We start from the raw sequence: 15,308 nt of genomic DNA on the forward strand, positions 1-15,308 counted from the left end.
AACAAAGGGTAGCGTGAGGGTCCATTTGTTGATATACTTGAAAAACACTGTCCAATACGTTTATATACGTGGACGTCGTTTGTAGGTACAACGACACACCGAAGTGGTGTATAGCGAGACAAATGTATTTTTAAGTTTAAATTCGAATAACCTTTTTTTCATTTGCCGCCCGAAATAGCGAGATCCCTCGAAATAAATTTTTTCCGAGGAATGCAAAAACAAGCAGAGTAATCCGATCGGCAAAGTCGAGCAGTCCTTGCATGTTTATCTCTGATTACGCTTTGTTCGCGTTCGTTCTTAACCGCTAGAGCCTATAGGCGTATACGCATACGTACACCTACGTGCGGATCATCATCTCTCTGCTCGACCTCATATACAAATATCTGCTTCTCCTCTACTTACTCGGGATTACGTACACATGTCGTAGAGTACACTTTAAATAATGGATGAAAAATAGAAACGAGTCGTTTTATCGTCAACAATATATATATATATATATTTATTAAAAAATAAAAACAACAATCGATAGTAACAAAACCTCGGACGTACATGAAATTTGAAACGATTTCGAAATGACATTGTGTTGCAAGTAACGAATGTATTTTTAAATGCATTGTCTTGCGTGTATATGCACGAGCCTCCTCATGAGCTCGCACGTATACATATATAATAATCGTTGCGCATATTTAAACTCCCCCATTCTCTTCTGTACAAAATAATCGTGTTCACCGAATATCGAAACATTCGGGCTAACGGCGCGCGTCTGCAAAAACTTTTTCAAAGTTATCGAATAAACACACGCGCGCCGTTAAAATACACACACAATACGAAGTATAGGTACATCGGTAGAAATAAATCAAAATCGTCAGTCTCCAAGTTCAATTCGTTTCTTCTTCCTGTACATGTGTGACGTGTGTATGCAGAGTTCGTTGACCCACTTGGCCATCACACATATTTCCGTCTCGTTAGCATCTCGCGCGACAAGGACATCACTGGGGAATCGCTTTGATCGAACGTCGAAAATCTTTGTAGCATACGCAGTGGCCTCGTGGTGTATAGACTTTGTACACGCCGAAGCGCAATCGACAGCCTATACGGTCGTTAGCCGCCCATGAGGAGCCAGGGTAGAAAAACAGTTACGCAGAGAGCGGCCAGGCAACTGGCGCACATGGCGAGGGGGCTGGCGGAGGTCGGGGGATCGGCGGGCTCTTCGGGGTCCTCGTCGTCGCGCTCGTACTCCCGCACCTCGACGTCGCAGCGAAAACAGACGCGCTGACGCCTCGCCCCGCTGTCGCGGCGCAGCAGCAACGCCGAGCCCTTGCGCTCGAGCTTCCAGCCGGGCTCCTGGTGTAATAGCATCTGGGGCATTATCCTCTCGCTGTTGGTAGTCTCGGTCTGCAAAGGAATACAGGTTTTGCATGAAATCTGGCTCGTTTTCTGGACAAATTGAGGCCTATGGCTTTTACATCGGTGTCTTGGGGCTCTTTTTTTTTTTTTTTTTTTAGTTCAAACGGCTTTTTTTCGAGTACGGGTGACTGTGATGAAAAGAGCTTTCATTTCAAGGATATAAAGGCCAACTTATTCCGATAAAAATTAAGATTTCATGTTTTTTGCCACCTTTTCAAATTCGAATAATTAGATGCGACTTGATATTTATTCAAAACTTTGTTTCATCGATAAGGCTTTGGTGTATACCTAACGATGAGGCTTATTAAAATTTATCCACGCGTATACATGCCGCACCTTTTTCTCACATTTCAAGCTGTACCTATATACACACCAACAACACCATACAGTTAGTTACAAGGCAAGATAACGGTGACGATGATTGAGGTTTTTTTTTTTTTTTTTTTTTTTTCGTTTTTGCTAATACCATGCGTCCAGTCATTATCGTTAGAAATTTAATTTGAAACAAAAATATTGTACACGTTGTATCTGACGCGCGTCTTATCATTCGTTGCTGGAAAGGAATAAAAAATCGATAAATTAATTTCAATCGGCCGATTATCGACAAATAAAATCTATGATACGAGATAACGCTGATGATTTGCCGATGAATATAATGAATCAATGTCATTATTCGCGCACGAGACAAAACAAAGAACCCTGATTACGACGGAATGGAAAATTAAGGAGTTAGTTTTGACATTCGACGGTATATTATCGAAACTAACGATGTCAAAGACCATTAGCATCAATTTTCTTTTTTTTTTTTTTTTTATTATACCTTACATCGAACAGCGATTTCGTAGTTATAGTTATATTATACATTTTCAACATGTAACTCCTTCGTTACAGTGACGTTTTGTATACTCACGAGCACAGAGAATTATCGTACCGGCTAATCCAATTTTGTCGAATGAACGTATTGTGCTAGCAGTTGAAATTGCATGGAAATGTGCCCGGAATAGAGCGAAATGAAGTGCGCCGCGCGGAAGTGCACAGTTGCTTTGTAACTTGTGTGACGTGTACATGTAGTTGGTGTAAAAGCTTGCGTAGGTGGATGATGGTAAAAAGATACAAAGTTTTACAATCCAAGCTTTGGGAAATCGATCGCTTGATTTGAGGAAAAAAAAAAAACAACTTTTATACGCAGTGCTAGTCCAAAGCCAATTTAAAGGTCACGGATAGACGTTCTTTTGTGATCCATTGATTATTGCAACACACGAGCCAGCACCTGCTTATACACGTGTACATATGGTAAATGTAAGGCTTGAAAATGAGTGTTGAGTAAGAGACGAGCCTCACCGCATGTTTAATTTATTTTTCAATTGATGCAACCGAGAAAAAGGGAGAGGAGACGTACGAGATTTATCGTCGCGTCGAATGATCGGAAGCAGCGTAGGGGCATTTATGTTATTTTGTACTTGTATGCAAAACAAACACGTGAAAAGTAACATCGATCGTAACAATAACAAAGGAGAAAGAAAAAATAAAGAAAGGTATTGGCGCAATTAATTCAGCAGAAATGCAAAGGCGCCGCATCTCTAAATTTAGACTCGTTAATAATAGTATAGTGGGCGTTATTTTTATTCAACCTCGACTGGAGAAAAACGCTTGTACCTTTATTTCGTGCATAAAAATGTGTACACAACACTAGTGTGAAGATGTATTACGATTATTTATAATTTGGAACGTTGTTTATCGTTAGGGACATTGAACATTGAATCTTTCCTCCGCGTCAGATTTTCATTCTACTGGAGTTGAAATTTTTTTCACTTTTCACTTTGCGAAACTTGAAACTGATTTCAACACTTTATTATCGTTTGTGATTATTATATGCGTACATTGATTTCTTAGGAGAAAAATAGCAGTATTAAGTCAATTAAAATTCTCATCCGTTTGAACTTTGGGTAAACAAATTTATTTTAAAATTTGTATTTTTGCGAATGAATGGATCGAGCGAATAATTGAAGACTGTTTCGGTGTACATCATACGCCACTCTGTTTTGTTTTTCATTCCATAAAAGCCGAAACTGTCCCACAAGTTGTGAAACTTTTTTTTATCAGCGCGAAAAAGGTGTAGCATTGTTTGGGGAGTTTGTAATAAAGACCAGAAAATTTTAAAACAAAGTATCAACGTGTGACCGCACAAAGCGTCTATTCCGTCAAATGATTCGTCATCGGTGTTCTTTTGTGTACCTAATACTCCTTTATATACGCTTTATGTGAGCAGGTGTGTACGCAACAGTATGTGGATTTGTGGAAACGTGCAAATTTTCGAGTGACAATAAAAAAATTTTTTTTAAATAATTGGCATTAGCAGCAAAAAATTTTTGATTTTCAAGTTTGCGCTCTGATGCCTGTGAAAAAACACGCCGCTCGTATTAGCATTTCAAAAAATTTTCAACTAGGTATACGAGCGACCGCTACTTGTTTCGAAGCACGTCTCTGGAATTCACGATCACAGCTGATGGGTAATGAGTCATTCTGTCAATCAAAGATTAACGAATATAATCGATCGATCAAAACGAAGCGAAAGGTCGAGTTGACGCGAAGGGAAAATAGAAATTATTGCGCAAGCAGATTTTTTTTTTTTTTTTTTTTTTCTTAAGATAACTCTCTCGCACCGACTCGACAATACAAAAGATGTTGAATATGCGATTGGATTTTTTTCATTGATTACGTTTGATTGAAAGCGCTCTCTCGGTGCGTCATGAAAATCTTATGCTTTTTCACAATACCGTTCATCAACAAATGTTGTAAATTATCCGTAGTTGTATCGACAAGATTATTATTGATACAATTTTCAAAAGCTCTTTTAATCAAGATAAATTTTAGACCAACGATGGTCCATCAAACTTTTTTGATAAACACACAAGGAGAAAAAAAGAAAAAAGAAACAGAGGAAAAATCATAGATCAGCCGAAAACACACTCGCACATGAGTTTACCTTGAAAGTGGCAGACGGGAAGCGGTCCAAATGGAAAAGTGGCCAGTTAGCCTCGTTAACGACGGGTTTCACTTCGATAGCTTCACGCGGCCGCACCGAATGTCGCGGGGAATAAAATTATTACTCGAAGGAAAAAAAAAAAAATAAATAATAATAATAATCCGGTCGTCTCGGCGCGTCCAAACCGAAGCGAATGGAAAGTGCAGCGACCGACTCGAGGCGCGTCCGGCACGCAAATACCGAAGAGCGCGCCTGGAGCGACGCGCGCACGGATCGGCTGGCTCAACTGGGCACTATGGGAAGGAGGAGGAGAGTGGCCGCGAGGCCGAGCGGGACCGCGTGTGTTATACAGTCGCTGGTCACTGTACATGCCCACCCTTGTCCCGGTGCGCGAATTAGTAAGTAATATATACCTACTCGTCGATGTAGGGGCTCATTGAAAGAAAAGCAACGCTCAAAATGGAATTTTTTTTTTTCTTCTTATCAGTTTTATTCTAATGTTGTAAGTACGTAGTTGAAGATATGTGTGCGAGGGAGGAGCTATAGATTGCGGATAGTGATGTGGCATAATAGGCGTATATGTGTAGATAAAACGGACGAGCCTCCAAGATAACGCCGATTTGCAATTTAATGATTAGTCGGGGGCTTTTTTGTCGTGCTAAGAGAAAAATTTAATACTCAATAGTTACGAAATATTCACTTACCTTTTGTGTATCCTCGATGAAAGAGCCGAGCAAATTTTTTTTCAAATCTTTCACTTCACTTTTTTTTTTTCGCAAGAAAGGATTTTTTCACAAAGGTAATCATAACGCGATAAACATATTTTCCGATTTCGGTACAATGATACTACCAGCGGCTTCGAGAATTCAAGATAAATTATAATATAATTACAACGATGGGGGAAAAGTATCATGTTTAACGACACCTTAATTGGTATTGTTAAATATATGAATTTTACGGCTCTTAATTGGGAAAAAAATCCATTAAAAGTTAACACATCACCTTCGGAAAATTTAAAGCATTAGAAATAAAATTTAAAAAACTCACCTCCGAAGCGGGAACGAACGCGCTCGGGCCATCAAAGTCAAGTTCAGGGACAGGCAAACCTCGATCCTGAAAGAGAAAAATAATTTGTTCAAGTTTAAGTATTTCTCGTAATCGATTAAAAAAATCATTAACGAGAGCCAATATAATAACGAATAGTGAAGAAACAAGGTATTTGTTGACCTTTGAATTGTTTGTCGATGAGTAGTCTTTGATTCAACTACGAGGCTCCCGATAAATGACATTTAAATGCTCTTGCAATGAAATAAATTCGTTTCGTTGAAAGAAAGAGTTTAATGTCGAGTCTTCACGCGAACCGATCAGCCTTCCAATTACACTAATTACTAAAAAAACAAACACATAATGTACCTATAATTCAAAGGCCGCCAAGCAGCATATCTGAAATGTATACGTACAGTCGAAGGAACGATTGTACAAAGCGACGTGAAAAAAGCCGCACCGATCGATCGGAAGCGCTTATGATACTCGAACCGCAAGTGCTCATTTAAAACGATGCTGATATTGATTTCGTTTGCTTATGTAAGGACAAGGCTCATGAAGAATAAGTGAGAAAAATTCTTTACAATACGGGTGACCCTCGAATATTCGTAACCGATTCTCAAGTGCGGCTGCAACGATTCGCGCGTCTCAGAGATACTTATCGGTGGCGGCTGAACGACAATGAGTTTTTTTTTTACAATATTCACAAAGTCGAGCATAACAAAAAAAAAAAAAAAAAAAAAAAAAAAAGAATCATAATAATAAAATGCAAGTAGTGTATTACGCAATTTGTAAAAGTGCCAATACTGTCATTGCCCGAGTGAACCAGAGTAACAATCACTCGAGTGAAAGAATCTTCGAGGGTGTATACTTATGTTCGTGACGCATCAGTGTGCGGATACACGTGCGCGAAGCAACTACTTTTTAAATCTGAATACTCGTTACAATTTGCACTTATTCAATCAGTGCAGTCTCCAGTTGTAAGAGTAGTTGTAATAGTTATGAAGTATCAGTGTTGTGGAGTAATTCAATGAAGACTCGATCAGGTTTTTTTTTTCCTGAATATATACTTATGTACGTTATGTAAACGCTATCTTTTTTTTTTCATCAAAGAAAGCTTTGTTTAATCGGAAAAACAATTAAACAAAAAAAAAAAAAAACAAAAAAAACTCATTTAAAGTAATGAGTCACGTCAGGCTTAAAAATATGCTATTAACAAAAACGATCGTCCATCTGTATGTACATGCATGTCTGTGTAAGATCTGGCGTGCCATTATGTAACAAGTCAATGTCAATAGTTTTGTTCAGCCTAGAAGCCCGAAAGCGCCCCGGGTAGATACTGATATCTTTATACCTATATTTAAACCAGAAGCGTATAGATATATAGTCGTGCTTTTTAGTAGCTGGAGAATGACTCGGGGCGCTTTGGGCTGCTAAGCGGAACAAAATCTGTAGGTATATAAGTACCTCGTGATCCCAACAGCAGATTTTAATAATTTGTTTTTTTTTTTTTTTTTTTTTTACTCTCATGGATATATTATAATGTGGGGTTGTTTATCGTGGACCAATTCGAGGCAACTTTTTTTTTTTCAAAGGTAAATTAAATGCATTTTATTAAACTTATGATTTCATCACGCGTAGCACTCAAAGTGCTTAAATGTATAACATTAAATCGATTTTTATTATTCATTGTAAATTGAGAAAGTCAAGATCTTGTAGTTGTTCAAAATTGCCGCGGTTAGTCATCACTGCAAACATTATGTTTACATAAAAATTCAGGAAATTTATTTTAGTTCTTTAATCCGAACATTTCGGGGATGGAAAGCTCGAGTATGCAGCGATTCTAAAACTTGCTCGTTGGCGCTTCCACGCAATGAAGACTTGCTTCCATTACAGCGAGTTAATTCATCATGATAAAATTCGTTGTAAAATCGGGGGGGAAAAAAAGTTATCAGAAAAAGAGCGGGTAAGTAAGCGTTCGAAATTCGGTAACGTATGTAAAAATCCACGTTCTCCGGTGAGCATTGACATCTTGAGGTGGGAAAAAAAAGGCCCTTGAGGAGATTTGTATAAAAGTGATGTAGGATGAGTTGCGGGTACCTTGATCATCTGCACGATCTCGGCGCACTTGGTGCGGACGTTTTGAAAGGGACAGTTGACGCTCAGCCTGAGTATGACGGGCAAGTGCAGGCTCACGAGGCTGATGTACTTGTTGGGCTGGGCCTGCCGGGGCCCGTCCAGGGCACTGCCCAAGTTCAACATGCGGCCAACGTCGGCCGGCGTGACGACCTCCGCCTCGGCGAGCAGCCGGTCGGGCTCCCGGGCGACCTGCACCAACGGCCGCCTCGGGCTCACGGCCACGGGGTGCTGAAGCCTCGGGCTCTCGGTGAAGTAGCCGTCGAGGGTGTTGAAGACGACCCGCTCGGGCTCCTGGTGCTCGTCGAGCCACTGCTGTTGAACCGCAGGCCGGCCCCGCACCCCCTTCAAACTCGCCAGCCCATCGTCGAACTTGGGGCTTTTGCCGTACACGCGGGCACCGGCTTCCTCCTCGTCGAACTGCTTCTGGCGGAGCCTCGCCCGCTGATTGCACGCCGGCTCATCGTCGTCGAGCCTGCCGTCGACGCAGTCCGCCCCTTCGGGACTGGAGGTCCGATGGTAACCGTTGGTGGGCACTTCGCGGGACCCCCGATCCCAATACCCGTTGTTGTTGTTGTTGCTGTTGTTGTTGTTGTTGTTGTTGCTGCTGCTGCTCTTGGTGTTGTTGTTGTTGTTGGTGCTGTTGTTGTTGAGCCAGCCCTCGACGGTGTCGCGCGCCACGGCCAGGGCGAGGTTCCGAGCGGCCTCGTCGCGCGCGCACAGCGGCGCCACGAACGCAGCCACCGTCGATGAGTTTCCAGACATCCCGGTGTGATGCTCTGCAAATATAATATATTATTACAACGAAAGGGAAAAATGAATTGTTGATCATACATGGAGATGTATTACACGGACGGTGTGTGTATCGGCGCTTCTAAAACTATGTATAGCTGCACGTGTATAATATGCGCGCGGGCGGCAACAGCCAGAGACCGAGTGAATCAGTGCGTTACCGAAAGTACACGTAAGTATAACTACCTACGTGCGTGCAATCGGTGCTATGTATAGGTATACACTCATCTTTCGTTTGTTTCCTATGATGTGTGTATACTTAGATACTCATTGCCGATCGTCCGTTTAACTCGTTAACCGATAAGACGTAAGTATATAAACGTACATGTGCCGAGTGAAAAGGTGGTCAAACTTACGTATAGGTACACGTACTCGGACACTTTTGAAGAGAGCGGGATCGAGAGAGTGAGAAAAAAGAGAAACTCGCCGACCTACTAACAATGTAACGAGTGCGTTTCCGATGGATTTTGCAAGAGCGCATACTACATCGTGCTCATCGCGAGCTAGATAAAATTATACATAAAATATGTAACATACATTATTGTTTAATCCTATAGGTGCGTATATGATATACGGTTGGCTGAAGTCATCGCACTTGCGCTCGTCGTCAAGGTTTTCTCCGAGCTTTTTCTTCTTCTTCTTTTCATTCGCCTATAGAGATATAATATCACCTACTTACATGTTAAACGTCCACTCGGTAACTATACCTGTACCTACAGTGAACCGATTAACGATCGATCGATCGACAGTCATCATTATTGTTACTACTTCGCACGTCCAGTCGAGGGGCTCCTCGTGCACTGCATCGAGACAAAGAAGCGGTGCATTGTATGTGTGTGTGTGTATGTATACAGTAGAGCGGCACCGAGGCTCGCAGCCCAGCTTATATACCTGTGTATATTGTGAACCGCGACCTGCATAGATACAGTGTAGGCTGTACAGAGAGGTGTACTTGTATACCAGCTATACCATTAGGGGAGTGCAGCGGAGGAGAGAGCGAGACGGAAGGTAGGAGGACACGACGCGCAAGAGGGAACGAGAGGGAGCATCAGCCGCCATCAGCTGAGCTCTCAGCTGTAAAGTGCCCTGGCACTATCCGGCTCGGCTATCGATTGGGTCTTCGAATCCCCCCCAGAACGTATAACTATACGTAAATTACCTACGCTGTCACGTTCGAATTCGCAAAGCAATGACAAAGAGAAATGACAACTCACACACCCCCCCCTGAACGCTATATAATGGGCACTCCGAACTCCGAAATTGTAAAATCCGTTTAATTGCACGTAAGTACTTATATAGGTGCGCTTAAAAGTATAGGCTGACTCCGTTTTGCTCGGGAGAAGGGCCGGGATAATATAAAGTTGTATATGTTGATGCATAATGTAATTACAGTGTACTTTCCATACAAACAAGTGGATGGACAGACACAGCGAACGAAAGGAGTAGGTGTATTATAATTAATATAAATATACATATAAAAACTGCTCGAGAGTTGCGAATCCAAGTTAGAAGAGCCGCGCCGCGTATAGGTATGTATAAAATGAACCAACTGGCGTTTCCCATCATATAGATGTGCGAGAGGCAATATAAAAAAAAAAAAAAAAAAAAAAAAAAAAAAAAAAAAAAAGCCGGGGAGAGAAAGCTCGTAAAATCAAGCCGGGCCCGTCAGCTGAGAGCTGCAGCTGCAGAGCGGCTGGATCGGGGTCGTTGTGGCCAATAGCAATTACCTATTTGTACACAGTACATGCATAAGATTCCCCCCGGGTCGACCTGACAATCCTGACATAGGTGCACTCACTTACACATATACGGACATAATATATAGACAATAGTTTCGTTTCAAGTGACCTACCAGTAGAGCTGCTGGAGTTTGCTCCTCGACAACGCTGCTACTGATGAAGCTGGGGAGCCGCTGTCTGTTACTATCCTGTAAGTGTGTGCAGTAGCTGATGTCGTGAGAGCAACCGTCCAACTTCCAGCAAGACAAAGGAGCGTCGCGTCGCGAGAGGTAATATGTATATGTATATGATGTATGGTGTGTATTTATGATATGGTATATATCTTGAATGATGATGCTGCTGGTGATGTTAAAACTCCACGGCTTGATATTATAAGGATCTTATGTACACTACAATTGTGTAAACGATTGTTGATTACTGCAGGGTGTAGGTGTACTTGGTGCATGTAATTTTATATACCTATTTTATGTGCATGTAAGGTATACGTCTCTCTACGCGCGTCTGCCCCTTCGGACCGGCAGAATGGAACTGAGCCGAGCGCTGGTTGTTGGTCGGCGCAGGCAGCTCTCTTGTGTGCCCCGATATGGTCGATTGCTTGCACGAGCCGGGACGAGACGGTCGCGACGATGGGTCGAACCCGAACCCTCTCTCCTTTGGCGGCCGGCAACTACATCCATATGTATATACATATACGGTCTGGCTCAGCTGGAGCGCTGCTCCGAAACTCTTGCATGCGACAGCTGACAGTTCGAACTGTCAGCCGGTGTTGATTATTGCAGGGGTGCGACCGGCTACAGACAAGCCGATGGTCAATACATTTTACTTTCTCTCTTTTTCTTCTTATTCGCAAGTTTTACTTCTTATTGAAAGTATAAGGCATCTATCTAATATATCTATATGCGTTATACCTATGTAATGCATTGTATTGCAACGGTCGCGAAAACCATCCGACGTACACTGCCACCTATTTAAATGTCATGAATCCATGTGAGTATGCACAAGAAATCGTTAATTTTTAATACCTGCTTATGCCTTTGCGAATAAGACATATCGCTCCGCACCGCGGGTCTATTCAGTGATCGGGTGTCGGTAATGGTCGCAAATCCATCGGGCTTGAAATAATATAAACGCGTTATTTATGAGAGCCCAGTGGTAAGTTATTCTCGTTCGGTATTTTGTACTTCATACTATTTTTTGATTCTATTGTAGGGGGACTAAAAATTATTTAAAAAATATGAATATATAGTAACATCCCGAAGTTTTGACATTCAGAGAGATCAAGGATATGGTTTTTTTTATTGCAAAACAATTTTTCTTTTTTTTTTTTTTTAATATTTCGAAAAGTATAAAGAAAAATGTTTCGACCGAACGTTTTTCAGGTGATAATTCTGCACTTTTTCCAAAATAAATTTTCTTTAATGATTTCAACGAGAATCAAAAAGACAATAGAATTAAAATTCTTAATTGAATACATTAGTAAAAAAAAAAATCCCCGCTGCTATAGCAAGAATAAGAATACCGTAATTTAGCCAGTTAGCAAGAAAGTGCATTTGATTGCAAAAACAATTAATACGCTGTATAAACGCATAATAATAATAATAATAATATCCGTAAAATAAAATAAAATATTTTATTTAGATATTAGACATTGTAGGTATATTATTATTACGTGTTTGTCATTCATATTTACTCTGTTTACCATCTCTAGCTTTCATGATGATTGGTATCATTACCAGAGTATGCTTATTTATTATTTACCTTGCAGCGTGAGCCATGAATGAATAAATAAAATTGTAACCCGTCGGAAATTACGAGAGTCTCTCGGTGGCAAACCAGGTACGATTTTTTTGTGAGGAGTAGGTACTATCACATCCCACCACGTACATAATGTAACATAAAACGGACAATATTTATCTAAATGAGCTAATAAAATGTATTTCTGTGTACATACATTTGTGTTAATTAAATGTAATTCAAGGTTTTTTTATTATGGTACATTGTATAACCAGCCGGTTGTTACACGCAATTACATTGAATGAATAAAAAAATACAAAAGCAAACAATTACATTAAACAAATGAAAAATTGCACAAAGGAAAGAAAATAGAAGTTGTAAAAAATATCTTCAAGCCGCAATCTGTAGACTGCCTGTCGTCACAGTGTCAGACCTATCACATTCGTATACAATATATTACATATATACATAAAAAACAGGTGATTGCGCATATATATTTTTGTTGCAAAAGTAGCAGACGATGTTTGCAATAGCCACAGCCGCGTGCGCGCGTACTTATATTCGCGTGCAAATAAATACATAGATTGAACGATTGTATTTAAGTTGCACGTATACTTACATTTACGTACTAAAGTTGCGCTGTGAATATTTGATCAGAGTTATTTGATGATTAAACGAACTTCTAGTGAAGTTCAATCATAATTATACGAGTACCTTGTTCGAGGATATTACGGGTTATTGGTTTATTGGGTTATCGAGGATATTATAAGTCGATTTGATGGGTGGCACAACACTGTAATACATTTATATATACATATATATATACATTATACGTTCGTTACACTGATCGTCAGTATCGTCACGTCTACAACTTCAATTGCTTATTCCTAACTTCAGAAAAAAAAAACGAAAGGCTATATTATCGTGTCACCTCTTCAGGAGGATGACTGTTTCACTGCTCCTAGAAATGTTTCACCATTAACTAGTAAAAGTGCGTGTATAAACAAAATTCATATTTTCTCTTAAACTTATCTCAATAGTCTCAGTATACAGTGTAGTGTTGCATGCTCATTGTTTCTTCGTATTTTTTATTTTCATCGTCATGAACATTTTTGAAGTTTATACTTTTGACACTTTTTTTACTATTTCTTCTTACACCTTTGGAATATATTAATCGGTAAAAAATCGGCCCTTGACAATTAAATGGGCTTTTCATACTTTCATCACAAAAGTATTTCTTTGGACGAGTATGTACCTAATTTAATGATCAATTGATTAGGAAATATCTATTTAATACTTACTATTACGAATACTTTAATCTCCTAACCTCAACGTTTTTTTCTTTCGAAAAAATATTTTGTTATTATTTATATATGATACGCAAAAATTATATCCAATCAAATTTTAATTGATTAAAAAAAAAAAAAAAATATATCACACGAAAATTATTTGTAATACAAAAACTATTCAAATTGGTTTCCAACTTAATTTTCTTTTACTTTTAGATACCTAACACACTCTCAAATTGATGGAAAATGTGGTCAACTTTCGTTCAACATTACAAGGATCCGCTCTTAGTTGCTAAAATTCAAGAATTTTTTGGTATTCAAATTCATTATAAAAATAACAGTCATGAAGAAACAAAAAATAAAAGTGGTAATGAAAAGTCAAAATGCGAGAAGAATGGCCTCAATAGTGAAAAATCAAGTACATTAGTTCATGGATCTTACAATCAAATAAATGAAAACACAACAAGAGAACGTCACAAGGATGTATTATCACCAAGCAGCGAGATATCAGCAATTGAAAATTCTAAATCCCATACAATAAAAAACCAATTTTGGTACTATCTGTTTGTATTTGGTACAGAATTGGGAGATGAAATTTTTTACTCACTATTCTTTCCATTTTGGATCTGGAATATTGATGGCACGATTGGGAGGAGGATCATCTTAGTTTGGTCAATTATTTTGACTACAGGGCAAGTTCTGAAAGATATTATTTGTTGGCCTAGACCTTCATGTCCACCAGCAGTGAGATTGCAAAAGAAATGGTCATTAGAGTATGGAATGCCATCAACACATGCCATGATTGCTGTTTCAATTCCTTTCAGTGCTGTTTTTTTCACTAAAAATAAATATATTTATTCTTTTTCTGCTGGATTTGTCATAGCTATTCTATGGTAAGATCTTTAAACGTTAATTATGATTTTACTTTACTTTAAAAAAAAAAAAAAAAAAAAATTATGTATAAAATGTAATTTTTTTTACAGGTGCTTATTGATTTGTGTCAGTAGAATATACTTGGGCATGCATACTGTGCTTGATGTCATTGCTGGATTAGTACTAGCTAGTGGAATGATGATAGTTTTGGTCCCACTTGTAGATGCAATTGATGACTATTTCATTACTAATAACTGGGCTATTTTAACATTGTTTATTATCGGAGTAGGAACAATAGTTTATCATCCAACCACTGGCATATGGACACCAACAAGGTATGACATAATTTACGTTGACCATTTTATAATCATAATGTTTTAATCATTGGAATGTAAAATTTAATTGGTAAAATATTTTTTAGGGGCGATACAGCACTTGTTGTTGGAACTGGCACTGGAATTCATGTAGGTTACTGGATAAACTACAAGACTGGAATACTTACAGCATCTCAATTACCTCCTCCATATAATATAACTTGGCTAACTAACCAAGACATTGTTAAAATAATATCAAGAACTCTTTTAGGTTTTACCTACATATTAGTTCTAAAAGCGTTAATAAAAAGTTTCATTTATTTTATAATGTGTGCCATACTTAAAGTGAATTCTAAGGAATTGAAGAGAAGTGAAAATTCCTTGGGAAATAAAAATAAGATACTAGTCGATTTAGTTTACAAATATATATTTTGTTTTGTGATAACTTGTAGTATGGCTTCTGTACTGCCCAAGATTTTTACCGTGATTGGTATAGAACGACCAACTTTTTACACTGAACTTTAAACGAATTTGTTATTTCATGCGATTTAAGGCACAAATGCTGCACAATAGTAGTTTATTTTGCTAGAGCAAGATAGTAAAAAGCGAAGTCTAATATAAATTGTCATTTATAACTTTAAAAAAACGAGGCCCAAGATTGTAACTTGATGTACATTTTAAGGATGCTACTGTCTTTTTTAAAAAATTTTGTCAAAAGAAAAAACTTACCATTACTGAAACAAACTAAAAAATAATGAAAAATGTATATATAAGTTTTATGTAGGTCAATACGTCGTATTACTCTAATAATGAATGCAGCAGTAGAGCCTTATGTGCAAAGGGGTAGTTCTTGTTTTTTTTTTTTTTTAACTTTCAGAGATTAAAACTGTTGAATTGTAGGTAGAAGAAATATGTTTGATAATATAAATAATAAAATACCAATGTTTTTGTTACTTTTTTTTATTAAAAATCATAAACTAACTTTTTGTATCAA

General features: G+C 38.6%; 2 protein-coding genes across 4 annotated transcripts; one reads left to right on the plus strand and one right to left on the minus strand.

Moving 5' to 3' along the window:
* Positions 1 to 495: 495 nt before the first annotated feature.
* On the minus strand, positions 496 to 10,620 carry LOC106636312 (uncharacterized). Of its 2 annotated transcripts, XM_089598202.1 has the most exons (4): positions 10,218 to 10,620; positions 7,538 to 8,352; positions 5,441 to 5,506; positions 496 to 1,395 (listed from the first exon to the last, which is right to left on the minus strand). In XM_089598202.1, exons 2-4 carry the CDS (start codon positions 8,336 to 8,338, stop codon positions 1,102 to 1,104), a joined length of 1,161 nt encoding a protein of 386 aa, XP_089454328.1. In that variant the 5' UTR covers positions 8,339 to 8,352; positions 10,218 to 10,620; the 3' UTR covers positions 496 to 1,101. The 2 variants fall into 2 exon arrangements, with proteins under 2 accessions (XP_089454328.1, XP_014204154.2); XM_014348668.2 differs by lacking the exons at positions 5,441 to 5,506; positions 7,538 to 8,352; positions 10,218 to 10,620 and adding an exon at positions 4,394 to 4,538.
* A 2,081-nt stretch (positions 10,621 to 12,701) lies between these two features.
* On the plus strand, positions 12,702 to 15,297 carry LOC106636279 (sphingosine-1-phosphate phosphatase 2). 2 transcript variants are annotated; one of them, XM_014348636.3, is made up of 4 exons: positions 12,702 to 12,829; positions 13,344 to 14,020; positions 14,111 to 14,335; positions 14,422 to 15,297. In XM_014348636.3, the coding sequence occupies exons 2-4, from the start codon at positions 13,374 to 13,376 to the stop codon at positions 14,837 to 14,839; spliced, it is 1,290 nt and encodes a 429-aa protein (XP_014204122.2). In that variant the 5' UTR covers positions 12,702 to 12,829; positions 13,344 to 13,373; the 3' UTR covers positions 14,840 to 15,297. The 2 variants fall into 2 exon arrangements, with proteins under 2 accessions (XP_014204122.2, XP_089454123.1); XM_089597997.1 differs by lacking the exon at positions 12,702 to 12,829 and adding an exon at positions 12,854 to 13,085.
* The last annotated feature ends 11 nt before the right edge of the window (positions 15,298 to 15,308 follow it).

The sequence above is a fragment of the Copidosoma floridanum genome, unplaced genomic scaffold (assembly GCF_036245765.1).
Source record: "Copidosoma floridanum isolate Cflo_tuat_1 unplaced genomic scaffold, Cflo_Japanese_pri ptg000001l, whole genome shotgun sequence".
NCBI classification, from domain to species: domain Eukaryota; kingdom Metazoa; phylum Arthropoda; class Insecta; order Hymenoptera; family Encyrtidae; genus Copidosoma; species Copidosoma floridanum.

Bases quoted from the DNA above. Each gene is read 5' to 3' on its own strand.
- LOC106636279 (XM_014348636.3), top strand. From the start codon at position 13,374: ATGTGGTCAACTTTCGTTCAACATTACAAGGATCCGCTCTTAGTTGCT. The intron at 14,021-14,110 runs GTAAGATCTTTA...TTTTTTTTACAG, and splicing joins TTTGTCATAGCTATTCTATG to GTGCTTATTGATTTGTGTCA. The intron at 14,336-14,421 runs GTATGACATAAT...AATATTTTTTAG, and splicing joins GGCATATGGACACCAACAAG to GGGCGATACAGCACTTGTTG.
- LOC106636312 (XM_089598202.1), bottom strand. From the start codon at position 8,338: ATGTCTGGAAACTCATCGACGGTGGCTGCGTTCGTGGCGCCGCTGTGC. The intron at 5,507-7,537 runs GTACCCGCAACT...TTTCTCTTTCAG, and splicing joins AGATCGTGCAGATGATCAAG to GATCGAGGTTTGCCTGTCCC. The intron at 1,396-5,440 runs GTGAGTTTTTTA...ATTCCTTTGCAG, and splicing joins CGTTCGTTCCCGCTTCGGAG to ACCGAGACTACCAACAGCGA.